We start from the raw sequence: 16754 nt of genomic DNA, 5'->3' as shown, positions 1-16754 counted from the left end.
AGAGATAAGGACATCATAATCCCATTATATAAGGCTATTGTTATAACTGGCAGCCTTATGCCTGCTTACTTGAAATATTGTGTTCAAATATGGAGACTGCACCTAAAGAAAGACATTGTTGTTCTTGAAACCAAAGACGGGTAACTTGCCTGGTGAGATTGGCAAAAGGGTTTTTCCCTATGAGGAAAGACTTCGAATATGTGGGTTGCAGAGCTTGGAAACTAGGCACCTTAGAGGAGACTTGATTGAGATGTTTGAAGCTCTGAGAGGCATAAGCAAAATGAATAAGGGCAAATTTTCATGGTTATATATGATTCTAGAACTAGGAGCCATAATTTCAAGTTATGGGGGGAGAGGGAGTTGTTTAGACTGGATTGCAGAAGTTTTATTCTAGCCAGAAAGTTATAAATTTACTGGAATAAGATACCTACATGGGTTGGTAGAGGCTGACAGTCTGGGGAAATTCAAAGGAAATTTAATTACTTAAAGAAGTAAGGAAATGCATAGGTTATCCATTTAGCTTTCTCTTATTAATTTTTATTATTATTATTTTTTTAATTTTCGCATTATATTATTATTAATTTTTTTTATTCTTATTATTTTATTTTATGTATTTTTTGTTATTTTATTTTTTTCTTTTTTGGCTGTTGCAGCATAAGCCACAGGCTTCCTTGCACCATGTAGCCATTACTAATACTAAGCTATCAACTTCCACAACAGATAGAAGTTTGTTTTGTTCCAGCAATCATCTACCCACTGGCTAAAGACAAATTTCCACACATCTATTCTACAACTGTCTTTCCTCAGTTTGAATCTATGCCCCCTCAGGTTTGCAATCTGAGCAAGAGGAAGAATCCCATCAACAGTGAGCCTGCTTAATCCAATCAAGGCCTCATACACCTCAATCAGATCGTCTCACAGGTGCCTAGTCTCCAGAAGCTACAATTTCCAGAAATTAAACCTTTCTTCGTAAGAGCACCTGCCATTCTCTGTACTCGTTCTAGCAACTCTACATCCTTTCTAAAATGTGGCTTCCAGACCTGTACTCAGTACTCAAGGTGTGGCATTACCATTGCCTTATACAAGGGGATAATCGCCTCCTTATCCCTGCTAGAAAAATTCCTATATATCATTGACAAGTCCCCACTGGCAGCCTATCTGCACTACTCAGAAAACTTCATATCTGACTGCACAATTACCCCAGGTCTCTTTCATTCTCCACTAACCTGAGAGTAACACCACCCAATTGGTACATTTCTCTGGAGTTACTTCTACCTATATGCAGTACTTTGCATTTGTCAATATTAAACTTCAGTTGTAAATTCTCAGCCCATATGCCCAACTTTTGCAGATCCTGTTGCAGCAGCATACTGTCATTACTGTTATTAACAACACTGCCAACCTTTGTATCATCTGCAAACTTGACATTAAGCTTGATATTGAAATCCCATTGTCAAAACTAAGAGTTGAGAGAGAGAGAGAGAGAGAGAGAGAGAGAGAGAGACAAAAAGGGAAAAAAAAAATAATTCCAAACAGCCCCTCAAGGGCTGTTAGGAGAACTGTCTGGACTTTAGGATAGGAATTATAAAGTGAGGGAAGGTCATATTAAAGTAGGAAGCTTAAGTATATTGTAACACTAAGTCAGCTATGGTTATTCATTAACATTTGCGTTATCAGCAAATGTTAATGAATATTGAATGAAAGATTGAGAAGGAATATTAATAGAGTGAGATAGAATCTAAATAAAAGTAAGGGAAAAAGGGTATTAACTATAGGTTATGAGGTGCTTAACGGATAGAGATTTAGGCTAAGTAAAGATGGTATATAGTCAAGGACATACTATTGGATAGGCAATGAAATTGTTGCGAATTAGATATCAATGAAGGTACATTTTTGAGTGAAATATGTTGTAGCAACCACTGGAATAACCTTAAGAAAATTTCAGATTGTAAAGTAATGTAAGGGAAATATGAATAACAAATATGGTATGTTGTGAAGAACATGTTAAGATTGAAAAATTGAAGGAAGAGGATGGATTGGTTTACCATATACTATTTTATATAAAACATGTTTTAACCACTTTATATAACAAAGAGCTATTTTAATGCGTTATCATCAAAACTAGATATATCTAATTGTCAAATTTTACATCAAAGTTATTGTCATTATGATATTTTTTTTGCATTAACTTACTGTATATAGTTATGTAATAAACTCGTTTGTTTGAACTAATTAATGTCTGGTTATTCCAAAGGCTTATGCACTTAGCCGTCAGAACAAAGTTAGATTTAAGATTAATGACCCACAATTTGGCACTGGACTTAGCCAAATTGTGGCTAAGTCCAGTGCCCCCTTGAAATTTAAGTAAAGGGAATGGAAATTATAGTCATGTTCCAAATGAATTTTCTGAGAATGACAGTGTAGCTGTCAGGTAGCGTAGTTGGGGCAAGAGAAAAAAAATAAATAATAAAGGGGGGGGGGGCAACACACACAATGACAACATTACATTACGCACCATTATATATATCCCCCACAATATACAATACAGGCAACTCCCATATAAAACGGTACTCCTACAACACAGTTTCGCTCTAACACGATTGATAAAATGCGGCAATCCTCGCACAACATGGTACTTATATAACACGGTTAGAGAATTTCGGTAAAACTCACATAACAGGGTATTTTTGAGTTTTCGTCTGGGGAAAACCCAGCTATTATGTTGGATGTAATTTTTCAACATTTTCACTCCTTTTGAATCCCCACTGTTGACTCTCTACTCAAGAATATATTATTGAGAAATCCCTGTATTTTATTGGGAAATCCTCATGTTATGTTCTGTGCTATTGAGCTTGTGCAACTTGGAACAATCTAGATTTCAAAGTTTTATTGCTATTGGATAGTGCAGCACCAGGCCTCCAAAAGATTTAAGTCATCCAAACGTTAAAGTTATGTTCCCACCACCACAGGGGCTCACATCTTGTGAGTATGGGTTTGGCACACCCAGGGTCCTGAGCTGGATATCATCATTCTTCTTTTTCTTGGTGATTCCCTTTTACTTCTCTCTCTCTCTCTCTCTCTCTCTCTCTCTCTCTCTCTCTCTCTCTCTCTCTCTCTCTCTCTCTCTCTCTCTCTCTCTCTCTCTCTCTCTCTCTCTCTCAGGGTAACTGGGGAATTTTTTTTTGGCTGGTGTATCATAAGCCTCAGGCTTCCTTGCACCATATAGCTTATAATAATAATAATAATAACTTCTTTCATTCAGCTATTAGATCAAGGCATTATATCCACCTTTAAAACTCATTACATCATAAATCGTTACAATGGATTTGGAAAAATTTATTCTGAATCTATTGAAGTAATGGAGGCATGAAACATTTCTCAGTTGTGGACTGTATCAGAATCAGCTTTATCGCTGAAAGAAGTAAAACCATCAATGTTAAATGCGTGTGGAAAAATGTATGGTCCGAGTCGGTTCATTCAGGGAATATGGTCGAACCGGCAGAAAACGGAATCTGTGTGATAGTAGAACTTTGCCACGTGGGTGGGAGGGGAAGGTTTAGATGATATGACTACTGAAGCCCTCGAGGTAGCTGATAGAATCACCCTTCTCCCCACACCGGGTGGAAAAGACCCGAGTTAAAATCCCATCAATGATGGGAGAAATTTTTATGGATCTTTTTCACAACGTGGCTGAGTTAGTTGGGCTCAGGCGAGGGTAGCATGGTTCCCCCCCCCCAGAAACTTCAGGTTTTCATCCAGCAAAACAGAAAATCGACCACAGGACACACGCAATTTACAAACAATATACACAGAGTAATATGGCCTCAGTCACCGATGCTTCATAAAAAATAAGATAAAAAATTATTACTGAAGACGTTCAAGTTCAAGAATTACTGATAGAAAAAGAGGCTGGCGAAGCGGATTTGGTGGAAATGGCATCAAGGTAAAACCAAATCAATTCAGAGGATGATGATAGTGCAAATGAAAATTCTAAACTTCCAAATTTTACACTAAAAAGCTTGTTTGTTTGTTATTTGGTTTTTAGGAGCATTAGCAACTAAGGCCATATTGCTCCGGGAATATGCGGTGGTCATTCCCTTGACCTTTCTGCATCCTCCGTATCTGGTGATGACGGACTCTAACCCCGGTCTAATCAAGAAGCGTGTGCTACGCACTGCTGCTCCTTCCCACCTGGCTACGGAGACGTCTACACTAAAAAGCATATGGGAAGGCAAAAAGTTAGCCGAGCAAATAGAATCTTATTTTTTGAATGCAGATTCTTGAATGAAAGGAGCCCAAAGTTCAAAAAGGAGCTCCAAAAATGACTAGTTTCATACGATGAAATTCACAAAGATTTATCAAGCAAAAGCAAACAAACCCAGATTACTGATTTTTTTAAGGAGAGCAGAAAATATACAAAATATAGAACATTGTATTTTTGTTAGTTTTGTTAACGAAATAGTATATTTTTGTTATCTTTTGGAACGTAATCCACCTCTTTGTACTTTTTCTTAGTCTCGTATAACACAATTTCGCACAACACAACATTTTATAGGAACCTAACTACCGTGTTATATGAGGGTTACCTGTATATGAGGTTTTGCTTGAGAACTCTGCAGCTCTTTCTGAAGTAAAAGAGAAATTGTTTTTTGTTCTCATCACTTAATGAGAACAAAAAAAAATTTATAATTTAAAGCCATTACTATTTCAGATCCTATCATGAAAAATAGACTGCAGCGCAATTAAAACACAAAGGAATATTTAGGAAATATCGTATTCTGGGAACATGCCAGAAGTCCTTAGCTATCTTGGTTCATTCAGTCAATTTTCCTGAGGGTCATACTAAGAAGAAAGCCTTTTTAGATGCAAACCGAGTTGAACATCTAGATTGGGGGGCAGTGTGGGTTCTCACTGCAGTTGTCTGTTGCAGATCTGGTGATGTCACTCTTCTGATACTACTATTAGGTGTTGTAGCCTCTTCTGCAGTATGATGATTTTTCTCCACTGTTTTGTTTCTGGTATTAGAGATGCCAGGAAGGAACTATCCTGCATTTCTTAATATCTGTAAATTCAAACTTCATAGGATTCCTCTTAACGTAACCTATTCCCCCCCCCCCACGAACACCAGGTGCTATATTAAAGACTGAAAACAAGCTAAAACCAATAAGACCTAGCTGAAAATGAAATTGGTCAGGTAATGTCTACAGGAGAGAAGGGAAAAAAAAACCATACCTGATTGATCCTCAGTAGTATCTGCTTCTATGATTTGGTTGTCAAACCACATATGAGCTACTGTCATACGATTCTGAGTAAGTGTGCCTGTTTTGTCTGAGCAGATGGTGGAGGTAGAGCCCAGAGTTTCTACAGCTTCCAAATTCTTTACCAAACAATTCTTAGAAGCCATTCGTTTAGCTGTTAGGGTCAAGCATACCTATTTAAAAAAAAAATTCTCATTACTAGAATGCAACAGAAAGTTTGAAAACTAGTTTCTGATGATGTGTTGCCAAAATTAAAGTAACAAACTTAAAAGCAAATATCTTGAAATTCATAGACATAACAAAAACACACTTTTTACACCATTTCCCATGCAAAAACAGTGTCTGTTCACTAAGTCAATTATCATTATATTAATTAATATACTCATAATAATCACATTTTAATAGCTTCCAGCAGTCAGAATTTCCATGCAACTGAAGTAAATACAAAGTATTTACTTCAGTTGCATAGTTACTTCAGAGCAAATATACTTTGGCTAGAAAAATTTTGGCTGTAAAAATAACAAGGAAGTCCACTTCCTTCCTAACCCTAAAATACATTAGCAAAAACAAAAATATTATATAACTATCGATTGCCTAACAAGGCAGTGAATAGTTATAGAATTTTTAACAGTTCTATCAAAATGTGTGTATCTTTCAGAATTCCATTTCTATCTAAATGATCCTGAATTCCACCCTTGATCACTGCTTCCATGATTTTCCTTTCTACTGAAGTAAGACTGACCGGCCAGTAATTTCCCATTTCACTCTTAGAACCACCTTTACGTATTTGAAATACATTGGCACTTTTCCAATCCAACAGAATCTCTCCTGAGTCCAGTGATGCTTTCATAATTAGCCTTAATCATTCAATGCACTCACTTGCCACCCTTAAAATTATAGGATACATGCCATCAACCCCAGGAGCCTTACTCGACTGTAGGCGCAAAAGATTTTTCATTAAATAATCATGTGAAATTTCAATGTCATTAACTGCATATTTTTCGACTTCTCTCCCATAATTTTTCCACTGACAAAATGGAAAAGTTCTTCCATAAATATCGATGCAAAGTAACTGTTGAGTTCATATGCAACATCAGCTGGAATATCTAATACTATCCCACATCCATTACATAAGGGTCCGATCTGATTTGTCCTTCTCTTCTTTGCATTTATATATGTGAAGAAATCCTTATCCTCACTCTTTGCCAGTCATTTCTCACGGTTTGCCTTTGCCAGCCTAACCTTTTCTGTGGCACTATTACAGATCAATTTGTAACTGTTATAGGCTTCAGTCCTTTTTATTGCTCTAAAATTTCCATGCTGTCTTTTTCTGCTCAAGTAATCTGGCATCTTCATTATTCATCCAACTTGGAATCCTTCTTCATGGAGTATTTTTTGATCACACACACACACACACACACACACACACACACACACACACACACACACACACACACTAGGCTGTTACCTTAAAGAACAAAAAAGACTGCAAAACTTGGCAACAATACATCTTGTGGAGGAGAAAGGGGGAAGAGTTAAGTTATGAGGTGGATGAGTAAAATTAATAAGGAGGGTATATTCCCAGTGTTGTGTGAGACAAAAATCAAGGGGCACAAATATGACATATCAGCAAGTAGTAAAAGGCTATATCTACAAGTTTTCCTTTGAAAAGTATGTTGCTGATCAGAGTAAACTGCCTCCCAAGATCTAATGCAGGTGATGTTCAAGGTCACTCCAGTGGCAATGAGAACAGTATGAGCAGTTGGAATTTTTTTAAATTTTTTTAGTAGATGCAGAAAAAGTTGGCTAGGAGGGCAATGAGGACAAGGAATTTCTCTCATACATGAATACTAAGAAAAGAGCAAATCAAATCAGACCCTTGTATAATGGATGCAAGAAGGTTAGGCCTGAAGTAGCCCAGTGGTCAGGAGCAAGAGTGCATAGCACGCGCCCGTGACTACTAAATACGATAAATATTTGTATTGAAGATTTATTGTAAACTCTACTGACTTGGTTGTCGTGCCAGAGTATAAACAGAAAATTTATTTATTTAAAATTTATTTATTGATAACCTTGCTGTGTTGCACATGAATTAAACAAGTACTTTAAATTGATATTTACAGAAGAAAGATCCCCATGGTGAGGAGCAACTGTGTGAGTGAAGCAGGAACGTATGAGAATAATAATACTGAAATTTCAGTTTGTTCATTAGAAAACTTAAGGCTACCAGCAAGTAAGGCTCCTGGATACTCATTACTACATACTCAATTTTGAGGGAAGCAGCAAGAGTATTGAACCATTGAGGTTAATATGAGTTGTCACTAGACTCAATAGTTATTCCCTTGGATTGGAAAAGTGTCAATGTATTGCCAATATATTTATTAAGATGTGGGTAACTAAAATCTGTCAGACTTCAGTGGTAGGGAAAATTTAAGAGGCAATGATATAGAGTGTATTATACAGGATCATTTATGTTGAACGAGTATTCTAAAGGAAATATAGTGTTTAACCAACCTGGTTAGCTATTTTGACAGAGTTATTCATAAGTTCGATGTAGGAAATAATTTTTACATTGTTTACTTCGGTTTCAGCAAAGCATTTGACTCAGTCTTGCATGAAAGGCTACTATATAAACATGAAAAAGTTGAAATCACGGGGAAAATCTTTAAATGGATTGCAGGATGACTGCAAGGCAAGAAGTGGAGAATCATGATTATTCTTCAGATTGAGCTAACATTAGAAGTGAGATTCTCTCCAAGGATCAGTACTGGGACAACTCTTGTTTTTGATTTTCTTAAATGATATCATGTCAAAACTTGCAAATATTATCAAGATCAGCAGAGGCAATTAATGATCAGTGGGAAGAAAAGCTTTTCCAGAGCAATTTAAATAGACTTCAGGAGGTGGTCAGAAAGGTGGCAGCAATTTTTTAATGCAGCAAAATTCAAGGTCTTAACACTTCAAGAGTGGCAACCTCAAAATACATTCAGTAGAGGGTGAACAAAAAATAAGCCAATGGTATTCCATCAATGATTTATCAAGCATCTGCTTGTAGCCATAGGGTGGTCATAATACCCCTATATAATGTAAGACCACAATTGGAATCCTTTGTCCAGCCATAGAAACACACCTAAAAAGACATCAAGTTTCTCAAAGGGGTCCAAAGATGGGCAAGATACCTGGTGAGAGCAACAAAAGTGTGCCCATATAAGAAATTATTTTGAATATATGAGCAGCAAGCTTGGAAGCTAGAGCTGTTAATCATCGTTAGTGCAACTGCGCTATAAAAATTGCTACCTATAAAACAAATAGAAGGCGGGAAATTTCCCCTTTTTATTCTACGACCTCCACCGGATTACAACATTAAGTAAGTAGGAATTTTACAATATTGGATACTTACACGTTGGACTTTGTGTACTCTATCACAGTTTGCTGAATACATCCTTATCAAAAATTAAAAATACTATAAAAACATGAAAAAATATAAAGATATGCAAACAATAATTAAGAATTTAAAAAATTCAAAAACTTAAATTCTAGGAACATTAGAAATTAAACAAAAGAAAAGGAACTTAAAATAGCAAAACTGTGATAGGTAAAAACAGAAACGAGTAAGTATAAGGCATTACATCGAAAGGGTTGTCAATCCACTCAAAGCCCCCGACGAAGTAGGGGATTGGCGGCCACGTAACGGAATGCAAAAATGTATTATAGTAAAAATGTATAATAGTAATAAAATAGAAGTATACTGTTAATAATAACTAGAATTACCTTTTGCTACAGATAAAAATTTTCATCAATAAATTGTCATGAAAATTCATTATCATTAAGCATTAAACTTCTAAACCTAATATGTATAGGCCATGTGGAATTAAGATGACCTAAATAAGGCTAGATTAATGACCAGATCTGTATGAAAACTAATGCCTATATGTAAAAACCACCAATAATAGGTAACAATAAAAAATTTGAACAATTAGAAACGTGTATATATATATATATATATATATATATATAGATATACAGGGTGTCTCAAAAATATTGGTACAAACATTTAGGGGAGGTAGGTAACATCTAAAAGAATGTGAATCGCATAGGAACCCATAACTGGAAACGTTACGGGAAAGTAGTAGCAGAGGCACAAGAAGCAGAAATAGCACAAGAAGCAGAAATAGCACAAGACAGTAATTAGTGGCAAACATTTGACATAATATTAACAATGGAGTAGGATATGGATGCATTTCATGATGTTACAACAGATGCTCGAAGGTTCCACCACAAGACGCGATTGCATGCGTGACACCGATGCATGCATGGATTGGTGGACATGGTCAAACACACCTGGAGTTTCTTTGACAATAGCAGCAGCGCAGACGAGTCTCGCCACGAGATCCATTTCCGTCTCCACAGGCGATTCATATACGATAGATTTGAGGGGCCCCCCCCACAGAAAGAAATCAAGGCTCGATAAATCAGGTGAGCATGGGGGCCCAGGCCAGGCAACGGATCCACCACGGCCAATCTATCAACGCCCAAAACTCCTGTTCAAATGGTCACAAACATGCCTTCCATAATGGGCAGGCACCCCGTCACGTTGAAACAAAATGTTGTCTCACATTTGCTGGACCATTGTCAAGTAACCCTGGCAGAACTTGTTCAAGAAAGATCCGATATTTAGCGGAGTTCATGCGGGATGGTAACAGGTATGGGCCGACTAAGCAGTCACCAACCATACCTGCCCACACATTTATTGCGAAGCAATGTTGTGCTGCATGGGGGCGCACAACATGTGGTTTGTCATGAGCCCACACATGAGCATCGTGCTGATTGAATAAGCCTCCCCGAGTGAAATAAGCCTCATCCGTGAACAAAACATATGCTGAAAAATTCAAGTCTTGAACACTTTCTTGGAGAAACCACTGTACAAAAGCCACACATACAGGATGATCTTGGAGGAGCAGTAACCGAACCCTTTGGAGATGAAAGGGGCGTAAGGAATCGCTGTGCCAGACACACTGTACACTGCAACGAGACAATCCTGAAGCAGAGGAAACGGCATGTGTGCTGGTAGTAGGATTATTCTGGACGGCATTCAATACACTTTCTTCCATGGCAGGAGTTCGCATCAAACATGGTCTGCCTGCACTACTCCTGTTACCTCTAAATGACCCACAATCACACAAATTTTGATGCACACGCGCAAAAAAACAGTCGTCCGGCACATGTCTGTCTGGGAAGCGTTCTCCATAAATTTGTTGAGCGGCTCGTCCATTGCCCTCTGCCAATCCATACACTAGGTACATGTCTGCCAGCTCACAGTTCATATATCGGTGCATGTTCTTCGTGCGGCGACTACTGCTTGAATGAGTAAACCAGAAATTTTCCCTCTCGCGAACTGATGAACAGTGCCGTCTACTGACTTACGGTGACGTTTACAGTTATGGGTTCCTATGCGATTCACATTCCTTTAGATGTTACCTATCTCCCCTAAACGTTTCTACCAATATTTTTGAGACACCATGTACATATATATAATTAATAATAATAGGTTGTAGCGATAAAACGGAACATCTAAAAAAAATAAATAAATAAATATAAAAATAAAAATAAATAACTATAATAATTGATTATGGGTCGGGGATATTGCAAGTAATAGCATAAATGCCCATGCCCATATATGCATGCACAGCATGTTTCTTATAGTACTGATGAACCTATTTTCTACAAATGCAGCAACATGGTTTACCTGATAACCTGCAATATGAAATATGTAGGACAAACTGGTAATAAATTTCACCTCAGGCTTAACCTACATAGATAAGATATCAAGAATTACAATAACCACAATAGCCATAACAACTCTGAACAACAAATTGAGTACTATCACTTCCAGTCACACTGCTTTACCAACTTTTATATTTCCATACTAGCACAAATACCCAACCCTAGCGCCAGAAATAGACAAGAATTATTCATGCTAAAGTTAAAAACTCTTTATCCTTATGGACTCAATAAGTTCAATCACAAAATCATGACAAATAATATTACAGAAATTTACATATATGAAAAATTCCAAGGCCTTGGTAAATCCAGACCTTATAGGAAACAAAAACCCAAAAGTACCATTATTCCTATGCATAAATACAAGCTGGTTGACTTTCAACAAACTATCACTGAATGGGATAACAGTCAATTTAATGTACAGATGATTCATGATCTATTATTTTGTACTAAGCATAGCACCCTTAAGGCCGTTTACAGGTACATCCTCGTCTTTAATTTCACTTCTAAACACTTAACTTCACCTTGTAACAGACATCTGTAAATTTAAATTAAAATCCAGGATCAATATGAACAGCCAAGATAATATTAGTATTAGTAACGGCCGCATGGTGCAAGAAAGCCTATGGCTTATGCTGCACCAGCCAAAAAAAAAAAAAAAAAAAAATATTACCATCATATTCAAATACAATACCAGTTTGGACAACTTCAACGTTAATAGTTGCATTAATAATTTAACTAACTTACTTCCTGCTGGCTGCCAGAATGTGAACATTATATTCAGATATGCAAAACCATTTGGACTCATAGCCTGTAATTATAAACATCTAGCCACCAACATGGATAAATTTGCTCTTGAACCCATTTCCCATGGATGTATTTGCAATCAGCCAAATTTTCAATCTCATTGATGCAAACTTTGGTGATAATATAACAGGCAATATAAATATTATTCCAAACCAGGATCTAAAAAGCATCATGTCTTATGGCTTCAAATACAGGCTATACTCTAAAATCAGCTTCACACTTTTCAAAAAACAGTTATATCAAGATCTGCTCAACTTCTGATTTAAGCTTTCTTACCACCATAACATCCCCACTGAAGGCCTTCCAATTATAGATGAATTCTGCTCTAGCTGAGATGCTACATCAATATAAGACATCGATTCCACATGGACAACCATCTACTAGATTAAAATTCCATTTTTCCAAATTAAAACAACAATTGGCAGATTTACACAAACATTTTGTCATCACTCCATTGGATAAAGCCTCCTTGCAACTACAGTAAACCCCCGCTATTTGCGGTATCTGTATTCGCGGTTTCGCGTATTCGCGGTCGCTGATTTAAACCTAAAAAAATGTGAATTTTAAAGCGCCGGAACATTTTCCGCCATGAAAAAAACATGGGTGTGGCTAAAATCATTTTGCCCAGTCCACAGAGTAGTACAGTCAGTCGTCTTATAACATGTGTTTACACTACACTAATTCAATCTTACACAATTTAGGGGAACGATATTGTATATAACACGAACTGAATTCGCATATGCACGATTCGCCTTTGTGTTTACAAGAAATGGCAGTCGAACGCGGAATCACCCCAACTGAACGCAACACGATAGAAATGAAGAGAAGATTCTGAAAATGTATTTATTTTTTTATAGCAGTGAAGGGGAAACACATTTCACCATAATAACTTAAAAACCAACACAATTCCAGCTATCGGTATTATCGCAAATGCAATTAGATAGAGTTCACTACCAGTTTATAACAGATTCCACTAGCAGGAACGCAACTGGAAATTGTTTTTATTGTTTTATGGTAGTAACCCCCAGAAATGTAAAATGTGAGCTAGTGAGGTGTTAATAGAGTTGTCTCTGCCTTTATGGTGTTGTTTATTCATTTTGCTACACGCTCACAGCTTTATGTGTATCAAGTGTGCCTCCTCATTTTGTAATTGTGCTTTATTCTCTAAAAATGAATAAAAATAACTTAAAAGGTGTAAAAAGGAAGTGTCTTGCGCTCAATGGGTGGGGGGGTGACAAAATCGCAAGCGCGGATGTTTCAAGCTAATCCTTGTTCAGTATGTGTAATGCGCTTGTCATAGAAGGTTTCACCTCTTGCTTTTAATTGATACGTTTACAAAAGGGAAAAATCTACCATTTTGCAGTGTGTTGATGTAAACAGACTTTTTCGAGCGTGTTAAAGTTAAAAGAAAGTGATTTTATTGTGGACAAGTTCTTTTCTAATCCTACAAAAATATGGCCGCGAATAAAAAGGGAACTGTGAAAAGATCAAAGAAGGTGATGACATTAGCGAGTAAAATTGAATTGTTAGACAAAATTTCTAATGGTGAAAGTGTCTCCTCAGTGGCAAAACATTATAAAATCAATGAGTCAACGGTACGATCAATCAAGAAATCGGAAGAAAAAATCCGCCGTAGTGTCCGTGAAAACGCGCTAATTGCATCAAAAATTTGCTCTATAACTCGTGATGTGAAATTAGAAAAAATGGAAAAGGCTTTAAATCTTTGGATAGAAGACCGAACTCAAAATAAAATTCCGTTAAGTTCACTTATCATTCGTGAAAAGGCAAAACACCTTTATCAACACTACACTTTAGTGAAACTGGTGATAGCACTCGCGGGATAAGTTTTTTAGCCAGCAAAGGCTGGTTTGAAAGATTTAAAAATCGATATGGTTATTTTTCGCCCAGCAACCCATGTTCTTGATATGTTTTTGAAAGGTTTCTTTAAAATGTCTAATAAATATGTACAGTATTACATTTAATAAATTGTTTCTTATTTTCATTTCGATGCCTTATGCTTTTTTTTTTTTTTTTATGTACTTACTCTCTACGTTTGTCTATGTACATAGTCATATTATGTAGGTAAATACACATAATACGTACAGACAAAATTTTAGACTAATTTTTGTTATATATTTCATACTTTGGAACGGAACCCTTTTATTACCATGGGCACCATAACTCAGTATTCGCGTTTTCAGTATTCGCGGAATTTCTCAGGAACGTAACCCCCGCGAATAGCGAGGGTTTACTGTATTATATCTGTAAGGCCTTTTATTTCCAAACATTAAACGCAGAACTAAATTCCAGTGCCACCTACAAGTCCATCTCAAATGACAGCAGTACAATTACTAAGAAATTAACTGCTTTCAGCAAGAAATTAAAAATTAGCATTAATAATTTTTTTTTTTTTGTTAGTTGTTGGCGCATCAGCTTCTATGGCCATAATGCACCTCCCAAGGTTTTTGAATTTTACTGTGATCCAAGCCAGAGGCGGGATTCGAACCCGCAACCTTTGGGTTGCCAGGCAGGCACTTTACCCACCTGGCTAGCCTGGTCGGCGCATTAATAATAATCAAATTTCCTTTTATTTACTTCATACCTAAGTTCCACAAAAACCCCATAGGTTTCAGGTTCATCACTTCTTGTAAGTACGGTTATGCTCATAAGCCTGGCAAAACTAAAACTGTTACTTAAACCTATAATGGACATCATTCCTGATAGCAGAATAATTAATAATAATAATATACCAGTTATTAATGCTCTAAATAATGGCAACATCACTCATGTTCAAACGTTTGACTTTAATAGTCTATTCAACAGCCCTAACCAACCTAAAATCAGTCATGAATGAAACTTATAAACATATGATTAGTTGTAATTCTGTATATTGGAACAATCTCATAAACCTATGCATTTCCAATAATTACATATTTTATGGCAAAACTGTATACTTGCAAACCAAAAGATACCCCTATGGGTAAGCCCAGCTAGCTGTATCTTAGTTAACCTATACTGGTCTGAGACTTTCCTACCCTCAGATTTGCAGATATATAGATGACTTGTCAGTAATCAACTAGCCTACATTTATACATGACTTTGCTGGTATTTATCCTCCAGAACTTACTCTGGAGAGAACTAATAACAATGACTATTCAGCTAATTACTTAGATCTGGACATTAATATCAACAGCCCTCAAACTGCAATTAACATATATAATAAGAGATTCTTTTAACTTCAATGTTGTCAGTTTCACACATTGGCACTCTTACATTTCAAAAAAAAAAGTGCATTCAAATATAATACCCTCCCAATGCATCAGAATTGTTACTATTTGCAATGTTCTCCTTTTAGACATTATCAAATTACTCCATAACAAACTGCTCAGTAATAGTCTCCCTCCAGCCTTCCTTTACCATCATTTTAGGAAAGCACTGAATATCATGAAATTTAAAAATCTTATTGATAATAATATTGATATTAACAGTGTAATTACTGGTTGATATCTTCTTTTTACATTCAGGCGTGTACATAATATATAGTCATATATCCCCTAGCCTCTGTTGTGTCTCAGTGTAGAAAAGCCTGTGCCCAACGGATTGGCAAACTACAGGGTTATTATGTTTTTGTTTGTCTTGTATTGCTAATTGTTTTTTCGTCTTTATTTTATTGTTCTTTAGACATTTTTCCGTCTCATATTTGTAAAGACAATACCATTACTGACTTAAACACATCAGGCATATGGCCAGGAACCTACTTTAGGTACAGGTTACGCAATAGAGGACTGCCCGAGCACCACTACATTCCCCTTCTTCCAATTACTTTTTGCTGTTCTTATATCTTGTGTGCGATTAGGCTAGCCGAAAGCAATATTCAAGATTCTATTTTTCTGCTATCACTTCTTTTTTTCTTCTATGACAAAGTTTAGAGTTTTTCAATGCTACTTTGTTTGTCTAGTTTTCTCCCCTTTGCTGACCCACTTGCCTCATTTGTTCAATTGCCTGCTCCCCCGTCACATGAGTACCGTTCACTTTGACCAACTCACACCTTCTTTCTCCTATACTCTGGGTTACTTTAGCTGTTATAAATTCACTGGGAACTATCGGCTTACTTCTTTGGTCTCCGTTACAGCCCTGTTATGTTTGCTTAACTCGGTTCGTCAGAAAGTTGCCATATCTTGACTATTTGCTTTCGTGCTGATAGTTCAGTTTCTGTTAAAATTCCGGTAAGGCTGTTTGCTATTCATTAATTTTTTCTTTAACTGGAATCAATTGGTTTTAATTTTTGCATTTTACTTATTTATTTTAGTATTTTTTTTTTTTTTTTTTTCTTATATTTCTTTTTCATCTCTGTCGGGTCAGCTATGATGTACACATTTGCTCGCTTTTTCTGCCTGCCACATATACATCATAACAAAAACAGAGGCCTTGCTTACTGCTGTGTTTCCTTCGGTGTTGGCTGCCAGCCCTTTGATGACACAGTTAAAATCTTAGGACCTGGCATTAAGTACCATTTATATATTTTCATTTAGTTTTATTTATATAATTTTTAGGTAATGTCTTTTTTTTTTTTTTTTTTTCTCCAGGCACTTAATTCATCTAATCTATTTGCCTATATATATATATATATTTTTTTTTTTTTTCCAGCCAGTGCAGCAACAGCCCAGGGCTTCCTTGCACCATATGGCTAGTATCAGATCTGTTTTCTTGTATCATCTGACTATTCTAATCATGCTAAAAAAAAAAAGTATTGTTCTTTCTAGCACTGTTGGTTAGCTGCTTTTTGATCAATTTTATGCAAACCTCCTAGTGCGCCAGCTTGTTAATACCAGAGAATGTGCCCTATCAGTTAATTATTTTTGTATTTTATAATTAGAGCATGATTACTGTCAAAAAATAAAAATAAAA

The 16754-nt window shown here is 36.3% G+C and overlaps 1 protein-coding gene across 1 annotated transcript in view; it reads right to left on the bottom strand.

Moving 5' to 3' along the window:
• The window catches only part of LOC150080152 (sodium/potassium-transporting ATPase subunit alpha-like), a 379958-nt gene that overhangs the window by 219641 nt on the left and 143563 nt on the right, over positions 1–16754 (bottom strand). Inside the window, exon 8 of the mRNA XM_090380992.1 lies at positions 5233–5431. Within this exon, the coding sequence (XP_090237118.1) occupies positions 5233–5431 (199 nt within the window). The remainder of the gene's footprint in view (positions 1–5232; positions 5432–16754) is intronic.

The sequence above is a fragment of the Mastigoproctus giganteus genome, chromosome 9 (genome assembly GCF_048544385.1).
Source record: "Mastigoproctus giganteus isolate SK-2022 chromosome 9, ASM4854438v1, whole genome shotgun sequence".
In the NCBI taxonomy this organism is placed as follows: Eukaryota; Metazoa; Arthropoda; class Arachnida; order Uropygi; family Thelyphonidae; genus Mastigoproctus; species Mastigoproctus giganteus.
The sequence above is the reverse complement of the archived record's forward strand: the minus strand, read 5'-3'. Positions and strand labels throughout refer to the sequence as shown.